This window comes from Antechinus flavipes, chromosome 1 (genome assembly GCF_016432865.1).
Source record: "Antechinus flavipes isolate AdamAnt ecotype Samford, QLD, Australia chromosome 1, AdamAnt_v2, whole genome shotgun sequence".
Lineage (NCBI taxonomy): Eukaryota > Metazoa > Chordata > Mammalia > Dasyuromorphia > Dasyuridae > Antechinus > Antechinus flavipes.
Genome location: NC_067398.1, coordinates 136,717,470 through 136,740,588, shown reverse-complemented (window position 1 = coordinate 136,740,588; position 23,119 = coordinate 136,717,470). Strand labels below are relative to the sequence as shown.

At 33.4% G+C, this 23,119-nt stretch overlaps 1 protein-coding gene across 10 annotated transcripts in view; it reads left to right on the top strand.

Annotated features, from left to right (window-relative positions):
* The window catches only part of ARL15 (ADP ribosylation factor like GTPase 15), a 580,734-nt gene that overhangs the window by 230,518 nt on the left and 327,097 nt on the right, over positions 1 to 23,119 (top strand). For all 10 annotated transcript variants that reach the window (XM_051990687.1, XM_051990671.1, XM_051990682.1 and 7 more), the window contains one exon: positions 4,865 to 5,009. In XM_051990687.1, the coding sequence (XP_051846647.1) occupies positions 4,865 to 5,009 (145 nt within the window). The remainder of the gene's footprint in view (positions 1 to 4,864; positions 5,010 to 23,119) is intronic.

Genomic DNA, 23,119 nt, shown 5'->3' with positions numbered 1-23,119 from the left:
TATGAGAAAATCAGAAAACATTGGCCTTTCCTTGTATATAGTTTCATGCTATATCTTTAGCTGTAATTCCCTGTGTAACTTTGAACTCCAGTATTCAGGGAAGACATGTTAGAACTGACAGTGTCTTAAGAAGAAAAACAATCGGAGGGAATAGCTGTATAAGGACTTCTGAAAATTGGACTCCTGAGACAGGATCAAAGTCTAATCCTAGCTAGAAGGACACAGACTTCCACAAGGCCGGAACTAGGGGCCCTGTAGAGTGGGTGAACAAACTATGGATGAAAATAACATGCTGGGGGCCTGGATTCTATTTCTTGTGGCAGCTGTGTAATAAAGAGAGATTTCCTGGGTTCAAACCCTGCACTCCTGAAACCAGATGAACCTAAGAAGGTGTGGAGAAAGCTTCCATTAGTCTTTTCCTTGTCGTCCTATGAAAAATTTATAGGTCTTGTAAGTCTGCTCTAACCAATTAGAGAATGGATTTATTCTGTGGTGTGAGTTAAGTAACAACAGACTTCTTACATGCTTCTCCTCCTGGGGGTTCTGGATGCTAACAGAAGCTTGAGGTAGCTTTCTCTCCACCCCCCCACCCCCCTTTGACCATTGACTCTCATGAGTCATTCAGGGGCTTAACAACCCTCTCATTATTTCAACCTTGTTAAGTTGCAGAAAGCTAAGGGTGGTGAGAAAAGCAACTTAGTTGTATCACCAAAGCTGGCAGTAGTACTGAGGAAAGCAGAGGGCTCAGAGGAATAAGAGTAGAGGGCATGAACCCTGAACATAAAAAGGGGCCCTCAAAGCTCCATTCACAATCTGTGGAGTAGTGACTCTTATTATCTGAAATTCTCCACCCTGCCAGCTGCTACATTGGAAATTGACCTTAAAGGAAAAACTGCTAACTTATCATTCATTCCATAACTGGGGCAAAGATGGCAAATAGGCCTGTAGTGAATCGTCCTTGGAAGTGGGCTTGAGGAAAGCAGTGTAAGTATTCCCTTGTTCTGTTTAGCTCCTCTGGGTTAAAATCAGGGGTAAGCCTCAATTTTATCCTCTTAAGCAGTTGCTAGGTTTTATTTTAACTCTGATGATCAATAGTATCAAATTACATTTGATGTGCTCTTCACAACTTACAAAAACATTTCCACATTCATTTTCTTGTTTTATCCTCAAGATCAGGGCTCAATTTGGTGCCTGACACACAATAGGCATTTATTAATATTTTTAGTTCAAATTGTATTGTCTCTCCAGATGAGGAAACTGAATCTAAGGAGTATGAAGTGTCTTGTTCACATCAAATAACTAATTTAAGTGGAGCTGACTTTTGAACTAAGAGCTTTCTGACTTTGTGGTCAAGATTCTTTAACACGACTCATTGTCTATTACTGTCTGTTACTGTGTTGATTCAAAACTTTCCATGAAATATTATGTAAGATTATGCTATCCTAATAAGTATAGGTAGTCAAGAGAAGGGGTGAAAAAGACTATGAGCAAGGTGCTGAAATATTTGAGAAAGGAAATAGAGAAGAGAGACCCCAAGAAGGGAGACAGACAGATATTTACATGGTTTAGTGGAATGAGTACTGGATCTGGATTTCAGAAGACCTGCTTTCAAATTCAGTCACAGACACTTATTAGTTGTGTGACTATGGGCAAGTTACTTTAATCTCTGTTTCAGTTTTCTCATCTGTCAAAAGATGATTACCTACTTAGTATAGTGAGCATCATTTGAGAGAATATTTGTAAAACACTTTGTAAAACTTAAAGCTCTTTATAATTACTAGCTAGCAATTAGCTGGAGGCCAGGTACATTGACAAGGATCTGAAGAAGTAATGATGAAATGTACCTCAAAGGAGAGTGAGTTTCTAGGGTAATGGCAATAGAATGATAGTCAAAAAAGGTCAAGGGGAGGAAGAGACAGGATAAATCTTCCTTTTGTTCCAGCTGTGATATGAGAATAGGAATAACTCATATTTAATGAAACATCAATTCTTTAGCATTTTTTATTATCTGGGTCCACCCAATTTTCTCTATATAATTTTATATTATTCCCCTGTGGTAAACTCTTAACAAAGCAGCTAGTTGTCCTCCAATAGTACATTTCCCTGTTCTAGGCATTTGCATAAGTTGCCTCCTCCTATTTCTGGAATGTATTCCTTTTTTTCCAAAACCATTTTTGTCATTGTGTAGTAATGCTTTGTATGTAGTAGGTATGGGATTACAGAATCATAAATCTAGAGATGGAAGGGACTTTAGAATCTAATCTAACCATTTTAAAGTTACAGTTAAGGAAATTAAATATTATTAAGTGATTTGGCTGCTACTGCTGCTGTTACTGTTAATATTGCCACCATTGCTACTGTGATTCTACTGTTACTACTGTTACTGCTCTTGCTGTTACTGATGATACTGTTACTGTTACTGTTACTGCTATTGCTACTATTGTTGCTACAACTGTCTGTTGTTGAGACTAGTACTTCTGCTATTGTTATTGTTGCTGCTATTACTATTATTGTTGCCAGTACTACTACTACTATTATTGTTGTCAGTACTATTACTGTTGCTGCTACTACTACTACTATTACTGTTGCTGCTATTGTTACTGTTATTATTGTTGCTACTATTGCTGCTGCTATTTTTATTGTTACTTTTGCTACCTCTGCTGTTAATATAGCAAGGTAGATAGTAGAGTCAGAGGCAGAATTTGAATGAAGTTCCTTTTCACTATACAACCCAAAATCTTTTTATTGCACTGTGCTGCCTCCACTTAACACTTTTGTTGAATTAAATTGAAATAAGGAAACTTTAAAGCCTGGGACAGACCTCTTTTAAAATGTTTTCTCTGATTGTGCTTATATTTTATAAAATATATTTTATTTATATCATTACTAAGGAGTAAAAAATAAAAACTCAACAGCTAGCAAAAACTAAAACCAAATCCCTTGAGTACAAAATAGATTCCTAAGTATACTTTTATTCAGGGATTTCAGTTCCTGTATAACTGGATACATTTGTCTGTCTTCTTTAAAATTATAAATCCTTTTAAGTTATAGCATAAGATCTGATCTTGACCATTGTTTCGTGAATATGTTCTAGGAATACTTACTGATAGATATACTTATTTAGGGGTATTTTTATTTCAGAATGCTGATAGCCTAAGACTGATTTGATTAGGGGATAAAAGTATGGAGGCATTTCTTCTTTGTGGATTCAAGTGTATTCTGAAAAAAAAATGCAAATTTTAATTAGGTAAAATCAATGTGGACTTTTGCAGTTAAAATTTTGTGATATTAAATTGAATGTGATATTTTCCTTTAAGAAAATAATTTCAAAGCCTTTTGCCCAAAAATGGCATTATTTTTCATGTTTGTAAAAATGTAAAAGGAAGGGTCTTTAGGTAATGGTTAAAAAATCATGGGAAGTATCAAAGTTCAACTAAAATTTCCCATTTGAGTGATATATTAATTTGTGCCATTAGACAAATAAAGAAAAATGAAATTCTTATGTATTTTTGTGCCTTTAGATTATTGAATAATCATGCCAATAGTTGCCCCCATCAAAATGTACTAGTCACTCAAGAAGCATGTAGTTAATGTTTAGTGTTTAATATCTACCAGGATAGTATTTACTATCCTGTCCTAAGTGCTGGGGATATAAAAAAAGGGCAAAAAACATGGTCTTGCCTTTAGGGAGTTTCAGATTTTTATAGAATAAATGAGATGCAAACAACTTTTTTTTTTTAACTTACCCCCCAAATCAAGCAGTTGTTGTTCAGATGTTTCAATTATCTGAATCTCCATGACTCCACCGGGGTTTTCTTGGCAAATATGTTATAATAGTTTGCCGTTTTTTTCTCCATTTCATTTTACACATGAGGAACTGAAGCAAACCAGGTTAAGTAGACTTGTCCAGGATCACACAGTTAATATCTAAGACTGGATTTGAACTGAAGATGAAACTTCCTGATTCTGAACTCAGTGCTCTGTCTACTGCACTATTTAGCTGTTCTGAATCAAGCAAAAAAGGAGGGGGTTAACTTTTATAGTTCCATACTGAGTAACTCATATGAGTGAATGTTGCTTTGGCCCTTGCATAGCCCTGTAATTGGAAGGCTAATTTGTACCGAAGAATCTGCTCCAGTTGAAATTATTCTCATACTCATGAATATAATACTATATCTAGCTGATTTTAGAACTCCTAAAGATTGGAAATTTCTCTAAAAAAGTCAGGGCTGTTTGATTTGGTCCAGCATGGAACTTTTGGAGATATACTCAAATTAAGTGATGCATTCTTGTATAGCCAGTTAATTCTCCAGTTGTTCTATGGGTTGGAATTGATTTGGGACTGATTTATTCTTCCTTGGTTTTGTCTCTGTATAAACTGTCTTCGCCAGATTTGATGTGAATTTTTATGATTGCTGAGAAAGCAGAAACTGTCATTTTCAGTGTGGATTCATGTTTAGCAACAAGGAAATAGTGTCAGATAACATAAATGTTATGTCATCTGTATGGTATGTTAGTGTCCAGCTCTTCATTATCCCATTTGAGATTTTCCTGGCAGTGATACTGGAATGGTTTTCCATATCCTTCTCCATAGTAGGTGAGGAAACTGAGGCAAACAGGGTTAAGCAACTTTCCCAGGATTACTCACTTAGTAAGTTTCTAAGGCCAGATTTGAACTCAGGTCCTCCTGAATCCAGGCACAATGAGAGCACTGTGACACTCAGCCTCTGTGACTTAAAACAGGTTCTATAAAATTGGCTTATTCAGTGACATGGACTAGAAGAGATGTACTCAGTTATTTAGAATGCTGTACTATTTTGTTGCTATAGACTTTAAAAGACATGTCTTTTTTCTCTCTTCTCAGTGTTTTAGAGCACTTTGCTGCAAGGGACCCCCTCCTCCACGACCAGAATATGATTTAGTCTGCATAGGCCTCTCGGGTGCTGGCAAAACCAGTATGTTGTCGAAGCTATGTGGTGAGAGCCCGGAGAATGTCGTGTCTACAACAGGTAGAGTTCTACAGTCACACTGCTTTTTCTTTTGTTTTCTCCCTAGATTATTTGTATGCTTTATATGGTCTTCATTTATATTATTAAATCAATGTATTCAACAGGGTTAAATTTCTACATTCATTTTTATTTGGCCTAATGATTGTATAGCTACTTTGACAAAATCAAATTTAGAAAAAGTGAAGTTTTATAATAGTCCTGAAACTATTAGTTAACCATATATCTTTAGTAAAATGAGTTTTTATTTTTGAAACAGAGATGTGATAGTACACTTGACGGCTTAAGGAAAGAAAGGGAATCTAATGAGCATCATTAGGCAGCTAGGTGGCAATATAGATAGAGCACAAGGTCTGGAGTCAGGAAAACTCATCTTAAATTCAAATTGCCTCAGACACTTCCTAGTTGTGTGACCCTAGGTGAGTCACTTAATCCACTTTGCCTTAGTTTGTTCCTCTGTTAAATAAGATGGAGAAGGAAATAGCAAACCTCTCCAGTATCTTTGCCAAGAAAATCCCCAATAGAGTTATGGAGACTTAGGCATGACTGAACAACAAATAAGAATTATTGTCCCATGAACAGCCAATCAAACTTATTTAACATTTGAGGTCATACAGTGTAAACTTGGCAATGCCATTCATACATTCTGGAAGATCAAGACAAAATGGGGAAAGACCTAGCAAATTTTTTTTTCCTATTCCTCAGAAAATGTTTAGATCTTAGCAGAGGCACTGTAAGCTTAGATCTAAGCCAACATGGGCGTCATACCCCATATATACCCTCTAGTTGTTTGTGGTAGCTGGAGAGACTGCAGCACAAATAAAGAGCAAAGAAGACAGGGAGGAAGAGCCTTGAGTCCTTTGAGTACTAGCTGTACCACTTATTTGATCTATAAAGTAACTCTAAACCTTCCTGAGCCATTTTCCTGTCTTTAAAATAGACATAATATTTTACAAATTCCCTTTCTTTCTTTAAGGTGTCAAGTGTACTACCACATCTCTGTTTCAAAAAAAGATTTGACTTCTTATTTTACAGAGAAGATAATAGACATCAGCTCAGTTCCTAATTTTTGGTCCTTTCCACCTCAAAAATCTCTTTACATTTATATTTTTATGCTTCCCCAGCATGAGCCACTCTTAGAAGATGAGCTAAAGTATCTCCTGGCCTAACCTAAGCATTTCACTTTCACTTCTCATCTCATTCCCTTTTTTCTCTTTTGGGAAATTGTCTCAATGGTCATTCTCTCTCTTTTATTTGTTTATTTTTTCCTCTGTTGCTTTCAAAAATGTCTAGTTTTTGTTTTTGTTTTATTTTGTATAAAGAGAGTAAGTATGGCTCTGTGGCCTTGCTTTTACTCCTTTTTCCTTGTCTTGTTCGTGGGCATATTATTAAGGGTAAGCCAAGAAAAAAGATAAGAACAGGACTCTGGCTCGCGCTCTCTCTCTCTCTCTCTCTCTCTCTCTCTCTCTCTCTCTCTCTCTCTCTCTAATTTAATTTTATTTAATAATAATTTTATATTGACAGAATCCATGCCAGGGTAACTTTTTTACAACATTATCCCTTGCACTCATTTCTGTTCCAATTTTTCCCCTCCCTCTACCCCCTCCCCTAGATGGCAAGCCGTCCTATATATGTTAGATATGTTGCAGTATATCCTATATACAATGTATGTTTGCAGAACTGAACAGTTCTCTTGTTGCACAGGGAGAATTGGATTCAGAAGGTAAAAATAGCCCGGGAAGAAAATCAAAAAAGGCAAAAAGTTCATATTCGTTTCCCAGTGTTCTTTCTTTGGGTGTAGCTGCTTCTGTCCATCCTTGATCAACTGAAACTCAGTTAGGTCTCTTTTGTCAAAGAAATCCACTTCCATCAGAATACATTCTCAAACAGTATCACTGTTGAGGTATATAATGATCTCCTGGTTCTGCTCATTTCACTTAGCATCAGTTCATGTAAGTCTCGCCAGTCCTTTCTGTATTCATCCTGCTGGCCATTCCTTACAGAACAATAATATTCCATAACATTCATATACCACAATTTACCCAGCCATTCTCCAATTGATGGGCATCCATTCATTTTCTAGCTTCTAGCCACTACAAACAGGGCTGCCACAAACATTTTGGCACATACAGGTCCCTTTCCCTTCTTTAGTATTTCTTTGGGGTATAAGCCCAGTAGTAGCACTGCTGGATCTAAGGGTATGCACAGTTTGACAACGTTTTGGGCATAATTCCCGATTGCTCTCCAGAATGGTTGGATTCGTTCACAACTCCACCAACAATGCATTAGTGTCCCAGTTTTTCCGCATCCCCTCCAACATTCATCATTATTTTTTCCTGTCATCTTAGCCAATCTGACAGGTGTGTAGTGGTATCTCAGAGTTGTCTTAATTTGCATTTCTCTGATCAATAGTGATTTGGAACACTCTTTCATGTGAGTGGTAATAGTTTCAATTTCATCATCTGAAAATTGTCTGTTCATATCCTTTGACCATTTATCAATTGGAGAATGTCTTGATTTTTTATAAATTTGAGTCAGTTCTCTATATATTTTGGAAATGAGGCCTTTATCAGAACCTTTAACTGTGAAGATGTTTTCCCAGTTTGTTGCTTCCCTTCTAAATTTGTTTGCATTAGTTTTGTTTGTACAAAGGCTTTTTAATTTGATATAATCAAAATTTTCTATTTTGTGATCAGTAATGGTCTCTAGTTCATCTTTGGTCACAAATTTCTTTCTCCTCCACAAGTCTGAGAGATAAACTGTCCTATGTTCCTCTAATTTATTTATAATCTCGTTCTTTATGCCTAGGTCATGGACTCATTTTGATCTTATCTTGGTATATGGTGTTAAGTGTGGGTCTATGCAGGACTCTGGCTCTCTTGTCTTTCTTCTCATTCCTTTTGCTCTGTCCTCTCTTTCCTCCTTATCTTTCTCCCTTCCTCTCCCTCACCTCCTTCTTTCCTTTTCTCTCCCTTTCACTCCCTCCCCCTCAATTAATATTTGGTCTGTTTTTCCTGGCCCTTTCTTACATATATATTTATTAAAGCTTTTTATTTAAAAAGAATATGCATGGGTAATTTTTCTGACATTGACCCTTGCATAACCTTTTGTTAAAAATTTTTCCCCTTCTTCTCCTCACTCTCTCCCCATCTGTCAGGTAGTCCAATACATCTTAAATATGTGGAAATACATGTTAGATCCAATATGTGTATATATTTATACAGTTATGTTGTTGTTCAAGAAAAATCAATTTAAGAAGGAAGAAAAAGAAAAACTGAGGGAAAAAACCCCAACAAAATGCAAGCAAATAATAACAGAGTGAGAATGCTATGTTGTGTTCCACACTCTGTTCCTATGGTTCTCTCTCTGGGTGTAGGTTGTTCTCTTCATCACTGCACATGTGGAACTGGTTTGAATCATTGCAACATTATATATAATTTTTATTGCATCATGATACATTTACTATTTCTGCCTTTCTACATTTGATTTTTGAGGTTTTTATACCTTAATACACAGTTAATTTTTGTGTAGGTTCCATATACCATCAAGAAGAAAATATATTCCTTTCTGTCTCCATTCAATTTTCTCCAAAGGTCTATCATACCTAACTTTTCTAAAATTCTATTTACCTCCTTAGCTTCTTATTTATTTTGTGATTTGATATATCTTGTCCTGGTAGAACAGAGTTGAGATAACCCATTAGTATAGTTTTGCTTTCTAATTTTTCTTGCAGCTCTCTTAACTTGTCCTCTAGGAATATGGATATTATATCATTTGGTGCATATATGTTTTGTATTGATATTATTTCATTATTTATGGTACCTTTTAGCAAGATGTAGTTTCCTTCCTTATTTCTTTTTATTAGATCTATTCTTGCTTTTGCTTGATCTGAGATCAGAATCACTATCCCTGTTGTTTTTTTTAACTTCAGCTGAAGCGTAATAGATTCTGCTCCCTCCTTTTACTTTTATGCTGCATGCATCTTTCTACTTTAAATGTGTTTCTTGTAAACAACATATTATAGGATTCTGACTTTTAATCCAATCTGCTATCTGCTTCTATTTTATGGGAATATCCATCCCATACACATTCACAGTTAAAATTGCTAAATCTCCATTTCCTACCATCTTACTTTTCTCAAGTTATACTTTTCTCTTTCCTTCCTTTCTTCCTTCCTTGTGTTTTGCTTCTGACCACTGCCTCCCTCAATAGCCCTCTCCTTTTACAACCTTTTAGAACTTTCTTATCTCTTTCTCCTTCTGTTCTCCTTTTTATTAGCCTCCTCCTTTCCTTTCCCCATTGCTCTCCTACTTCCCTATTGGATGAGACAAGTTTCTCTATGAAGCTAAATGTTTCTGATATTCTCTCTTTGAATCAGATCTTATGAGAGATTCACACAATTCTCATCCTTCTCTCTTCTTTCTCTCACTTGTAATAGGCCTTTTTTGCCTCTTCATGAGTTATAATGTACCCCCATTTTACCTCCGCTTTCCTCTTCTTCTGATGCAATCCCTTTTCCACTTCTAGTTTCTTTTTTATATCATCACAATAAAGTCAAATTATACCTAGGCCCTCTAATATAAGCATAACAGAGATACAGTTCTCAAGAGTTAATATATTATTTTGTCATATTGGGATGTAAACTTTTTAACTTTTAAAAGAAAATTATTTTTTTTTCTTTCCTTTTTACTTTTTTGTGCTTCTCTTGGATTCTGTATTTGAGGGTCAAATTTTCTGTAAATGAATTTTGCCTATTTTATTGAATGTTCATCTTTTCCCCCAAAAAATAATGCTTAGTTTTGCTGAATAGTTGGTAGATTCTTGGTTGCAATCCAAGGTCTTCTGCACTTCAGAATATCATATTCCAGACCCTTTGATCCTTACACATAGAAGCTGCTAGGTCCTGGGTAATCCAGATTGTGGCTTCTCCGGTATTTGAATTGTTTTCTTTCTAACTACTTGAAATATTTTCTTTGTGATCAGATAATTCTGAAATTTAGCTATAATATTCCTTAGAGCTTTCATTTTGGGGTCTCTTTCAGGAGGTAATAGGTGAATTTTTTCAATGGCTATTTTACCCTCAGGTTTTAGGACATCAGGACACTTTTCCTTGATGATTTCCTGAAAAATATTATCTAAGCTTTTTTTTTCATCATGGTTTTCAAGTAGTCCAATAATTCTTAGGTTGTCTCTCATGGATCTATTTTCCAAGTCAGTTGTTTTTTCAACAAGGTAGTTTACATTTTTTTTTCTATTTTTAAATTTTTCTAGTTTTGTTTGACTTTTTGTTGCTGTCTCACTGACTCATTCACTTCCATTTGTTCAATTGTAATTTAGTTAATTATTTCATTCAGTTAATTTTTTTAAATCTTCTTTTGTATTTGACCAATTAAACTTTTATTCATTCATTTATTTATTTATGTATGTATGTATGTATGTATGTATGTTATTTTTTAAGATTGTCTCTTAATTTTTTTATTGTAGTCAGTTTATTTTTAATACACTTTGCTTTATTAATCATGTTGGGAGAGATAAATCAGAGCAAAAGGGAAAAAATCATGAGAAATAAAAAGACAGAAAAAAGAAGTAAACATAGCATATGTTGATTTATATTCAGTCTCCTTGGTTTTATTTCTGGATGCAGATAGCATTTTCTGACTAAAGTCTATCAGATTGCTTTGGATCATTGAGCTACTGAGAAGAATCAAGCCTTTCATACTTCATCATCAGACATTCTTGCTGTTATTGTGTACAATGTATTTCTGGTTCTGCTTGTTTTACTCAGCATCAGTTCATGTAAATCTTTCCAAGCCTTTCTATAATCAGCTCGTTCATCATTTTTAAAAGAACAATAATATTCCATTACTTTCATGTACCACAACTTGTTCAGCCATTCCCCAGTTGATGGGCATCCACTCTTTTTCCAGTTCTTTGCTACCACAAAAAGAGTTGCTACAAACCAATTGAACTTTTTAAATGAATTGTTTTGTTCATTGGATTTTTTTTTCTATTTCACAAATGCTGTTTTTCAAGGTGTTGGTTTCTTTTTCCATTTGGTCAGTTCTATTTTGTAGGGAGTTATATGCTTTTTCCATTTCGCTAAATATATTTTTAAAAGAATATTCTTCAAATAATTTCTGTTTCCTTTTCCAAACTCTCCTGCAAAGTTCTCATTTCCTTTCTCCATTTTTCTTCCAACTCTCTTTTAAGATCCTTTTAAAATTCATATGTATATATATATATATTTATATTTGTGGATTAGGCTCCCATTATTGCCCATGTCACCCTTTTTCTTTTATTTTTGAAAAAGAAGAAGGAACTGGTTAGGATAAAAGTGAACCATAATCTTATGAAAATAAAGTTATACAGAGGTGCATCATAGGCTCTACTAAGATGGACCATATCTCCAATGATGATGTGCTTAAGATGTGTAAAAGATTTCACTGAAGAAATTTGTATATAATTAGATAGAGGTAGGTTGGTTGTGAGCTATAAATAAGAATTTCTCTATTTGGTAGCGTACAAATTTTCAATGGGTATTTTTTTTTTTAAGTTTATATATCCTGCTCTTTTTTTTCCCTCTCTTTTTTTTTTTTTTTTTAATATTTTCTTTTATTTTATAATAACTTTATATTGACAGAATCCATACCAGGGTAATTTTTTTTTTACAACATTATCCCTTGCACTCGATTCTGTTCCGATTTTTCCCCTTCCTCCCTCCACCCCCTCCCGTAGATGGCAAGCAGTCCTATATATGTTAAATATGTTGCAGTATATCCTAGATACAATATATGTGTGCAGAACCGAGCAGTTCTCTTGTTGCACAGGGAGAATTGGATTCAGAAGGTAAAAAACAACTCGGAAAGAAAAACAAAAATGCAAATAGTTCACATTGGTTTCCCAGTGTTCTTTCTTTGGGTGTAGCTACTTCTGTCTAATGGGTATTTTTTTTAAAAGGCAATTTAGCCTGTGCAGTTAATGAAATACACATTTATGTGTAAGTTTTGCTTGTGAAAGAAAATAATCCCCCCCCAAAAAAAAAATTCAAGAAATAAAAGAAAAAATATCATCAATTTGAATTGAAGCTCCACCACTTCTTTTGTTGGAGGTGGACAACACCTTTCATCATAAAGTCCTTCACAATTATCTTGGATCATTGTATTGATAAGAATAGCTAAATTATTTACAATAATTCATCATTCATTGCTGCTACTATGTACAGTAGTAGTTCTTCTGGCATGGCTCATTTCATTTGGCATCAGTTCATGTAAATCTTTCCATGTTTTCCTGAGAGCATCCTGTCTATCTCTTCTTATAATACAGTAGTATTCCATCACAATCATATTTAACAATTTGTTCAGCCATTCTCCAATTGATAGACATCCCCTTTCCCACCATTAAAAGAGCTGCTATAAATATTCTTACATATAGAGCTTCTTTTCCTTCAAATTGTAAAAGAGATCTAGTTTTAGGGGATCTTAACATTTTTTGTGTCATGAACCCTCTGGCAATCTGGTAAAGCCCTTTTAGAATCATTTTTATATTTGTAAAAATCAAATATACATGATAACAAAGAAATTCCATTATATGAAATATAGTTATCAAAATTTGGGGGGAAAAGGGCAAAACCAATTGATGGATTCTTGCTTAAATACCTTTAACATAAAGAACAGGCTTTTAGCCTATTAGGTAAATCCTTTGTGGCATATCGGTGGAAGAACATGGACTGGGATCTCAAAGAAGAAGGAAGTGAGAAATGGATTGCCATCTGTACTAACAGAGGGAATATCTATGTGGATGACATTATAGATCTTTTGTTGTATTGAAACTAACATTGCTGTTAGCAGCAAAAACCTTAAAAGGACTCTCAAGATATGAAAGTAAGTATGAGATTATTATGGGAAATTCTTTATTACATTGAGGATTAATGAGAAAGTATAGTCAAAAGAAACAGGTATGGACATGAATATAGGGGTCGGCCAATTTCTAGAGCTCCAAGAAGAAACTAAAGGGAGTATTAGAGAGTTTACATTTATGGAGGTGTGTGATTAGTATTTAGTTTTTTTTTGTTTTGTGTTGGTGAGGCAATTGGAGTTAATTAAGTGACTTGTCTAGGGTCATTTGGCTAGTCTCTGAAGCCAAATTTGAACTCAGTCCTTTTGGCTTTGGGGCCATGCTCTCTCCACTGTGCCATCTAACTGCTCCTGTGATTAGTATTCACATAGTAGAAGACTAATTCCTTCACATAATGAATAGGAGTTTATTTTCTCAACAAATTCCTTTTGGTACCTCCAGCAATCTGTGTGGATATTAATGATGTCCAAAAGGAGCAGCAATATTTCTTGATTTACTTTTATAGGTTTTATGGGAGAAAACTTGATAAAATGAGATTTTAGAATTATTTAATTTCAGTTGTTTTTTTTATTTGCATTTAGATTTTCCTTTAATTTTGGCTGTGATTAGGGTCTAAAATTTAAGAATTATGTTGTAGAAGAGTTTTAAAAATAGATTTAAAGGTTTGAGTGGTGATCTTGAAGAGGTAGTTTCTTAATAAGAAAACATCCCAAGAAGGAACTGTCCACTGTATCCTTGAAAAGCAAGAGCATTTGCCTCTTTTGAAGGAGAAGGGATTGAGGACTGGATTCTTAATGTGAGCTATTTTTCACATTTGACAGAATTTTAAAAAGTTACTTAAGTTGTCAAAACTCAAAGGCTTGAGAAATTCTCCAGAGAACCAAACCTGAGTTTAGAAGAGGAGAAATTGGATAAAAGGGCTTCCTACCTTTCTGTGTTGGTATGAAAACTAGAATGAAGTGTATACGTCAGTAGATTCCTTAGGCCATATTCTGTCCAGGAATTTGTTGATAAGAAGGATTGTTAAGTTATACATTATACAAATTTAAGGGCTTTTATCAGAGAAAAAACCTAAAGGCTTAGAATAATATATTGACATAATAATTGAAAACAGACAGAGAGAAAGTAGGAATTTGTTGTTGAAACATAGAGGTTGATGATACACACCTATCTAAAGTAATAGGTTACTGTACTTGTATAACTACACAATGTTATTTGATTAAAAGAAACTTGATAATAGTAACTTAAGATATTATAAAAGGCCATGATAATTTGAAAAAGACATTTACATAACTTTGGCATTAGTTGGGAATGTGTTAAGTCAACAAACAGTTCTGTTAGAGAAATTTTGATATCTGCTGTAGGATTGTGTTCTCTAAATGTTAAAATATTAAATCTTGTTTTATGATGTTGAAATCATGTTTACAAGAATCTTAGCAGAATACAGTCCAAGCACCACAAAGTTGCCATAGTCCTAGTATGCCCTTATTTTTGGTCAAGTTCTCCAGATTCTGTGGAATGTCTTTGCCTCGAATAGCTCTGTAGAGCAATTTAGAATTTCAAAACCTTGTCATGTGTACATACACACGCGCACTCTTTCTGTCTCAATCAAATTTTGTGGTTTGTATTTGCAAGTCCAAGCAAAATACTTGCCTATTCCACACGATGAATAAAAATAGACAGGCTAAATTGGGAAAGTATCCTTTTATTGCAATTCTAGGAATGTTCCCATTGTATAAAAAAATAAAAAAATTTAAGTCCCAAATGTATATTTGGGGCTTGAAGAGAGAAAAGGAATATGTGCAGTAAAATTGATTTAAGGTTTGAAAAATGTAGACTCTTAGACTTAAAGTTAACATACGTAAAATATTTCCTATCAAAGTTATCAATTTTTATGTTGTAATAAAATTTGCATGTTTAACTTTTTTATGAGATTTGAAGCTTTTCTAAATAATTTAGGTGGATGAGCCAGGAAAAAAAAAATGACTGGATGCTTTAGACATCACAATCAAATTGCTACATATGAGGGCCAGAAGGAGCTTGTTACATTTTAATTCGCCTCTCAAGAAGCAGAAACAAACTGCTGTTTCATCTTAATTTTTCCTGTTGTGGTTAGAGGCATCACTGTTTAGAAACCTCAATGACCAAACATTCATAGACCTATTTATCCATCTCTATAATGTTTTTTATGAGAATAATTGACATACATATCAAGTGCATCCTTGTTGAAGATTTAGGAAAAGACATACAAAATTTTACAGATGATACTTTAAAGCTTACCACAGCTTTTTAATTATGTGATTGATTGAAGGGAACAGAAAAGATAAATTTCCTCTAGACTTATTGTTTACTGATTATAAAAAACATTTTATTCAATTAATATTAGATTTAGTAGAACAAAATCCTGCCTTAAAGTTTCTCTTCTAGTATATATTCCATGTGTATGTCAAAATCATATATGATACCTTAAATCCCTTAGGAGATATAACAGAAATAACCTTTTTGAAGATCCTTTGATAATAAATATCAATTTATATATGAAACAGAGAAACATATTTGCCAGTATATCAGATGGTGGTCATCACAGTATTTAGATGGGAAAGGACTTCATATATGGTGAGTCCTCTACGATATTCTGCTGATTGCCTCAAGTTTCATAAGATTCTAAAGCCTATTTTGTAAAGTATTTAATCACTCAAAGTAGAATTTGAAGTCACTCTTCATTCAAGGAAAAAAAATGCATGAAAGCATTTGTTAAATATTTGGATAGACCTAGGTATGTCTTGGTAAACATTATGGTCAAAAATATTGGACAATTAAGAATTAAATGATATGATAGGGCCCGGGTGGTCTTTGGAAATGTTAATAATGCTATTAAAATGATCTGTTAACTACTCTGCACCAAAAAAGGCTGTCTTTTAAATAGTTGTATTTCAGACATAGCTTTATAGAACACTTCTCTTTGTGAAGAATTTAAATTTTTGATTACTTAAAAGAATAGAGAGGTATATGTGGAATTCAAAGAAGCCATTGCATATTAGTAACTAAATATTGTATAGGATAAACAATTTCAGAGTTATCCTCAAAGAGATATATGACTGGAAAAACAAATGGGACAGTCATAATATGAGACCAATAGATTACTGAGGGACAGCCTGTATGTACCAAGAAAATCTCTGTATGGTGAGCTACTTATGGAGGAATTGTGGAGGCACATGGAAGAGTCCATGTGGTGAATGTGCATGGATGATTTGTATTCTTTTCAATCACAGGGAATATTTGTAATAATGAAGTCACAGATTCATCTAAGTCATAGCTGAAATTCCTAGTCATTGGAAATTTCTATTCATTGCAAACTCCATATCGTTTTTTTGAAAATTAAATACTTGTCAAAAATAGCAGTGATAACTCAGATGGCATTAAAAAGGAGATAGGTACACCTAGATTATAATTCTGAAAACCCCTTTTTGAATTTTTATCACATGAATGCAGCTAGCAGAACAAATATCCCACAACATTAATTCTAAAAAGTATTCTGTAATCAATTTGACTGAATGTCTTCCCATATGGTATTTGACAATATAAAAACATTTCATGTATTGTTCAAAACAATATATGTGGCAGCAATAGCTATAGCAATTGGTGGAAATGTAAAGTTATCAATGAATGACCTCTAATTATAAGCTTCAAACACCAGAAGTGTTTTGCAGAAGTGACTTGAGAAATCTAGTGAAGATCTATAGAAAGGCCTTACAAGATTATAGCAATATCTAGTTACACATAGAAGACTTGACTAGCCAATATAAGTACTTCAGTGGAAGCAGGAAGATAAGCCCTCCCACATGCATTTCAGAAAAGAAAACATGTAGACATATCAAATTGAATAATGATCAAGAAATCATGTATTGGGGCAGCTAAGTGGCGCAGTGAATAAAGCACCAGCCCTGAAGTCAGGAGGGACCTGAGTCAAATCTGGTCTCAGACACTTAATTCCTAGCTGTGTGACCCTGGGCAAGTCACTTAAGCCCAGTTGCCTCATCAAAAAACCAAAAAAAAACAAGAAAAGAAAAGAAAAAAGAAATCATGTATCAATTATATCATATTGAGTAGTGATCAAAAAATCCAATGGAAAACTGTAATAAGTAACCTTATCAATTTCAAAATTGCATAAAAATGTTAGAAGCTCATGAAGAATAACAAAATGAGCTAGTATCAAATTCAACATCAGCATAGACAAACAAGTCTTCCAGAGCAATCAGTGGCTTGTGAGAGACATGTATAACCAGTCCTAAGGCAGCAAGACAGTAGGGTTTTGATGAAATCAATGGGAACCCAAAGCATGGATTCTGGAAGAAACCAAGAAAAACAGCTTGTATGGGCAAGACAATGCTCAGACGAAGACATCATAGGACTCCAAGTTTTTTTAGTACTTTGTTCTGAGATGCTAAAAGTGGCCCTGAATCTCAAAGTTCTAGGGGCACCTAGTCTTAGGAACAGGAATCAACTAAGCAACTCCCCCTTTCCTCCCCCCCCCCTTTTGTTTCCAAATAGTATGATGCCTGACCTATAGTGGGCACTTGATAAATGCTAGTTGAGTAATCCATTTTACTTCTGTGTTGAATTTGGTTCTTTCACAAAGCCCCAGTTTCCAGTTAGACTGGAAAGAAAAAAAAATTAAATGAGATGCCTTTAATTCAGCTTAGAAGATAAGAGTAATGCCTTGAGAAGTATAAAGTGTCAAAGGAAAAAAAAAAATCTTTACCAAAAGGATTATGACCAACCAGAAGAAATGGAGTAAGAGTTGAAACAAACTGACCAGAAAAGCAGGTCAAGGATAGATGTGTTAAGAATCACTACCTAAATTAATTTGCTTATCTAGTGATTTGTCAGTCAAAATACCAAAGAATTACTGTATAAAACTAGAAAAAATATTCAGCCAGAGGACCAAAAGATGTTAAGAAACTCAAGGAAATGATGAAAAAAATAGGAAGGAAGAAATCCTATATGGAAAAGATATCAAACTATGATTCCAAGAAATAATCATTAAAATATCTTGGTATTTATTAAAGAGAGGTTGTTCAGTAGAACAAGTAAGATACATAGCATACCAAAGCAAATGAATGTAATAGACTGTTGTTTGACAAATTCAAAAACCTTATGTTTCGGGGAAAGGATTCAGTATTTGTAATGTTCGGGCTAGCTTTCTAGGGGACCTTGGGGTCAGCCTTAGTCTTTAGTGGAGGAGTTCAGGAAACAGGAGAGCCACCAAGAAGCTGGTCAAAGATGGAATCTCTCATTTCCAGTCCTTCTCAGCCCTTAAATACCCTATTATAATTACATCATTATAACATCCTGATTATGTGTGAACTAGAGATATCACCATGCTAAGTACTAAGTATATGTATACTAGAGAATCATCATCTCATCAATTCCACTGAGTTAACACCTTGTTTCAAGTATACTTGTTTGAAGTATACTCCTTCAGAGTTCTAGCCCTCTACACTTATTCAACAAGAATTGCTAGGAAAATTGAACAGCATTTGGTAGAAATTGAGTTGAACCAATATCTTATACTATATATACCAAGATAAATCCCAAAAGGATATGTGAGATATATATATATATATATATGAGGTCATAGCATAAATCAGAGGAAAAAAAGAAAAAAATATCTTTAGAATCTGTGAATGATGAACAAAGAATAAAGAGCATTTTAGAATTTAAAATGACAAATTTTAATAAGATTAAAAGGGTTTTGCACAACTATTGCATATAACTAAAATTAGTATGGAAACCATTTACGGGGGGGGGGGGGGGGAATTTAGCCATAAGTTTCTCTGATAAAAGTTTCATTCCTAAGAGTTACATGAAACTTCTTCAGATTTATAAGAATAGAAGTCATTCATTTTGTTGATTAATGGTCAAAAGATATGAAATAATTCTCATGGAAAGAAATCCTGTTATCAGTAACTATAAAAATGTTTCAAATACGTAATGAGTGATTCACATTAAAACAGCTCTGGGGATCTACCTTATGGCTATCAAATTGTCAAACATTGACATAAAAAGAAAATAATATAGGTTGGAGAGACTGAGGGGAGATGGCACATTGAATTATTGATGCAACTATGAATTGGCATAGCCACTATGGAAAGCATTAAGAACTAAGCCCTCCAAATGATTGATCTTTGATTCTCTGATACTACTACTTGATTTATACTACAGAGATTAAAGAAAAAGAAAAACATTCTATATGTACAAAAAAAATAATAATTCTTTTTCTAGTGGCCAGGAATTGGAACTAAAGGGACACACATCAGTTATGGAATGGCTGAATAAATTATGATATATGAATATATTGGCATATCATTGTTCTGTAAGGAATAAAGAGATTATGGTTTTAGAATATTTGTATAAACTGATAAAGAGTAAAATAAACAGAAACATGAGAATAAATGACATTGTAAATATGAGCAATTTTGAAAGATTTTTAAAATATGATCAACATGGTGATATAATCAATTACTATGATTATAAAAAAGCCAGTGATAAAGAATGCTGTTCATATTTTAAAAAGGGAGGTGATGGATTAAGTATGCAAAATGATATATTTTAGCTCATTGAAGCATGTTTGCTTGATTACACATGTTTGCTAGAAATATCCTGGGTTTTTGTTGTTGTTGTTGTTGTTGTTGTTGTTTTCTCTTTGATCAAATTGGGGGAGATGGGAGGGAAAATGTTTGACAGTTTGGAAAAAATTGGACTACCTTAAAAAAAAAACTTGACTTCTATAATTTTTAAAAATCATAAATGAAAACTGCCCAGATCTAGTAGAAACACAGGATAAAGTGAAGATAGAAAAACCAATGAGACCTGAATGTAATTACAAGAGGAAATAAAATCTTAATGTGTAGATAAAATCCAAGGCTTCAATTAAAAAACAAAACAAAACATTGTTAAGTATCCAGAAAAAAAATATTTCATGTATTCAGGAACAAAGTCAAGATCACACAAGAACTGATAGAGTTACTATAAAAAGCCCGAACTTTACAAATTACTTGGAATGCAGGATTTGAAAATAGAAAATATATAGACTTATTGGCTTCTAACCAATAATTAAATTTAACTCAGAAGGCTGTATATAATCCTAAAGAGGGAAAAATCAAACAACTGAACATTTAATGGGATAGAGGACTTTGAAACATGTCTAATGTAAAGACCAAAGTTGAGTAGGAACTTTGAAATGAAAACATACGAATGCAGAGAACCCCAGAGAGGTAAAGTCTTTTGAGCAGTTGGGAGGAGCTGCTATAATGCTAACATCCTCATTTGAAGAAAAGAGTAAAAAAAGTCTCTTTAGAATGTTCATTTCTTAACAGGATATTGAGGGAGTTAAATAAAGAAGACCAGAAGTCTGGTAATGGCTTGTTAAAAATTCTGAGAATTTTAATAGAAGAAAGAGAAAAGAGAATAAAAGGAATATATTAGTATAGAAGAAAGAAGGAAGATGATTGAACTTGCTACCTTACATAATTGGGATATTTGAGAAGAATAGTATTCATACACAGTGGAAGATTTGGAGACATCAGATTAAATTCAGTCTAATTTGCACTGATAAAGGATTGTTAAATACAAGCTTATATACTTAAGCATACACACACATATAATCATTTTGGTATTGAAATATATGTAACTCAAAAGAGAAATAAATGGCAAAGGGAGAGATGGTGGTAAGAGGGTATTTACTATTAGGGAAGATTGGTTCTAGTCCAAAATTCCTGAACTTGAAAGAGGTGAGGAGATTAAAAGAGAAAAAAAAAAAGAGAGAGAAATGGAATCTATAGAGGGCACTTAACTATTGAGAATTGCAGAACAAATTTAGTATAAAAGTAAAAAGGAATATTATTGTGCCATAAGAAATGATCAAGGATTCTGAAAAAATGAACCTATTACCAAGTGAGGTGAGCACAACAATTTACTCAGTGACAGTATTGTAAAGGAAAAAAGACCTGTGAAAACTTAAGAACTTTGATTAAAAAGCAAAGACTAACCAGATAATCTATGATATAAATAAGCCAGTTTCTGAGAGTGAGGCAGGCAGTGAAGAGTATCTCAAGTTGCAGAGACCTATGTGTTTTTCAGAAATGGTCACAATATGGATTTGTTTTTCTTAATTATACTTAATAATATTTTCCCCTCTTTTTACTTTTGGGAAGAGGGTTATCAATAGTGATATCTTCAACATACGTGCCTTTGAAATATTTTTTTTAAATGCACAGAAGAAAACAAAAAGAAATGGAAAAAGAAGCACAGGTAAGCAGCATAGTTTTGAAAGCAATGTATTAAACATACATACACATGTGTAGATATGCATATATTTATGTTTACATATACATGTACATATATACACACACATTTTAAAGTATGGTTTATGAAATGGAAACTCACAGATACAATCTTCTTTTTGTGTTGTATTTTATATTTGGAAATGCTCCCCTTTCTTGATAGAGTAAGATCAGAAAAAAAAAAAAAAACTTTAAATGCTACTCACCCAGTCAAAGGCAGTGGGGGGGGGAAAAAAAAACAGGCAGAAAGGAATCTAGGAAACAGATCCATATTCCAAATACTAGATTATTTTCATCAACAATTAAAGACAAAGAACAAAGTAAATTCAACTTCAGTTAAATACTTTATAATCTTGAAAAATAAAGCAAAATTCATGAAGATAGTGGGAAATTTTTGATTACCTACATGATTACAAGAAAGCTCAATACAATGAAAACATAAGAGAGATTAAACAGTTTGCATATTTTTATAATTATGAATTATAGAATGATTATGTCAAAGTTTGAAAGAATCTGGACTAGATAAAAGCCATGACTATTGTCTCAAATGCTTCACAATAAAGTGTAAATAATTAGCAAGGCCCACTATCTGAAAATCCCAAGCCTACCTTTCTCAAATGTTATCATGTATCTATAGCAAAAGATGGGTATTGTATCCAAATATAAATGAAAATATAGACTTGTACAAGTTACCCATGGTTTGGATTAAGTTAAAAAAAAAAATCCCAACAACCACCAAATCCTTTAAAGCATACAGTACCCAAACTATCTTCCACATCCCACTAATGGAAAGAACTGTACATTATTAATTTGGTAATTATTGAAGAAGCTGCTCCAGATCACCATTGTATTTTTATTACTTTATCATTACAAAACCTTTGACTCAGTCCTGCACTCATGGCTTATTCATCTAGTGCAAATAAAATAGATCTAAGTATATTGAAAATTCTAGAGTAGTTGATATTTACATGAAAAATTATTTTCTATTTAAACAGGCCAATTGATCTTCACACAGTAATGTCAAGATTAATTCATATAAAAATGACATTTTTCACAGATCATTTAAGTCCATTTTGGTTCCACCTAACATTAAGTATATTAAAATCTTTTCTAAGTAGATGTAAACCTGGCTTCCAGATTAATGAGAGAATCAAACCAAAATATTGTGGTATTTATAGATTGCAACAAACTATATAGTTTTACTAAAAGACATCTTAAATAGTTCCCTTATCTCATGTTATCATTGTATAATTACATCAGAATGTAATTTTGGAATCAATAATTATAAATCATGAATATATAGAAAGGAAAAGCAGAAACTGAAGTCTTTCAGCTAGAAGTTGGAGAGCACAGTGAATCATTAAAGTGGTAAATATTTCAAGACGACTGTAGTTGAATACCTTAAAAGACATTGATAGTCTGAAATTAAAGCTAAATGTGTATTCCACAATTAAATCAGTTAACAGTTATACAGTATATATCATTGTTCAGCTTTAGAATTGTAAAGTCAACTATCACAAATTTGAAAAGTTTCTTTAAAAAACTCGTACAAACACTATTTCAAAGTCCGATTCTTTTTATACAACAAAATAACTATATAGACATATATACATATGTTGTATTTAATATATACATTAGCATATTTAACATGTATTGGTCAATCTGCCATCTGGAGGACGGGGTGGGGGGAAGGAGGGGAAAAATTGGAACAAAAGGTTTTGCAATTGTGAATGCTGAAAAATTACCCATGCATATATCTTGTAAATAAAAGTTATTAAAAAAAAACTCATAAAAAATTAATGAACCAAAGGACCTGCCATTCTAAGGCAATTATAGAAAATTAACTCTTCTCATCAAAAAGGAAGGAGAGAATAGGTGGATATTATTAGAACATATGACAGAGTGGTGAAAAAC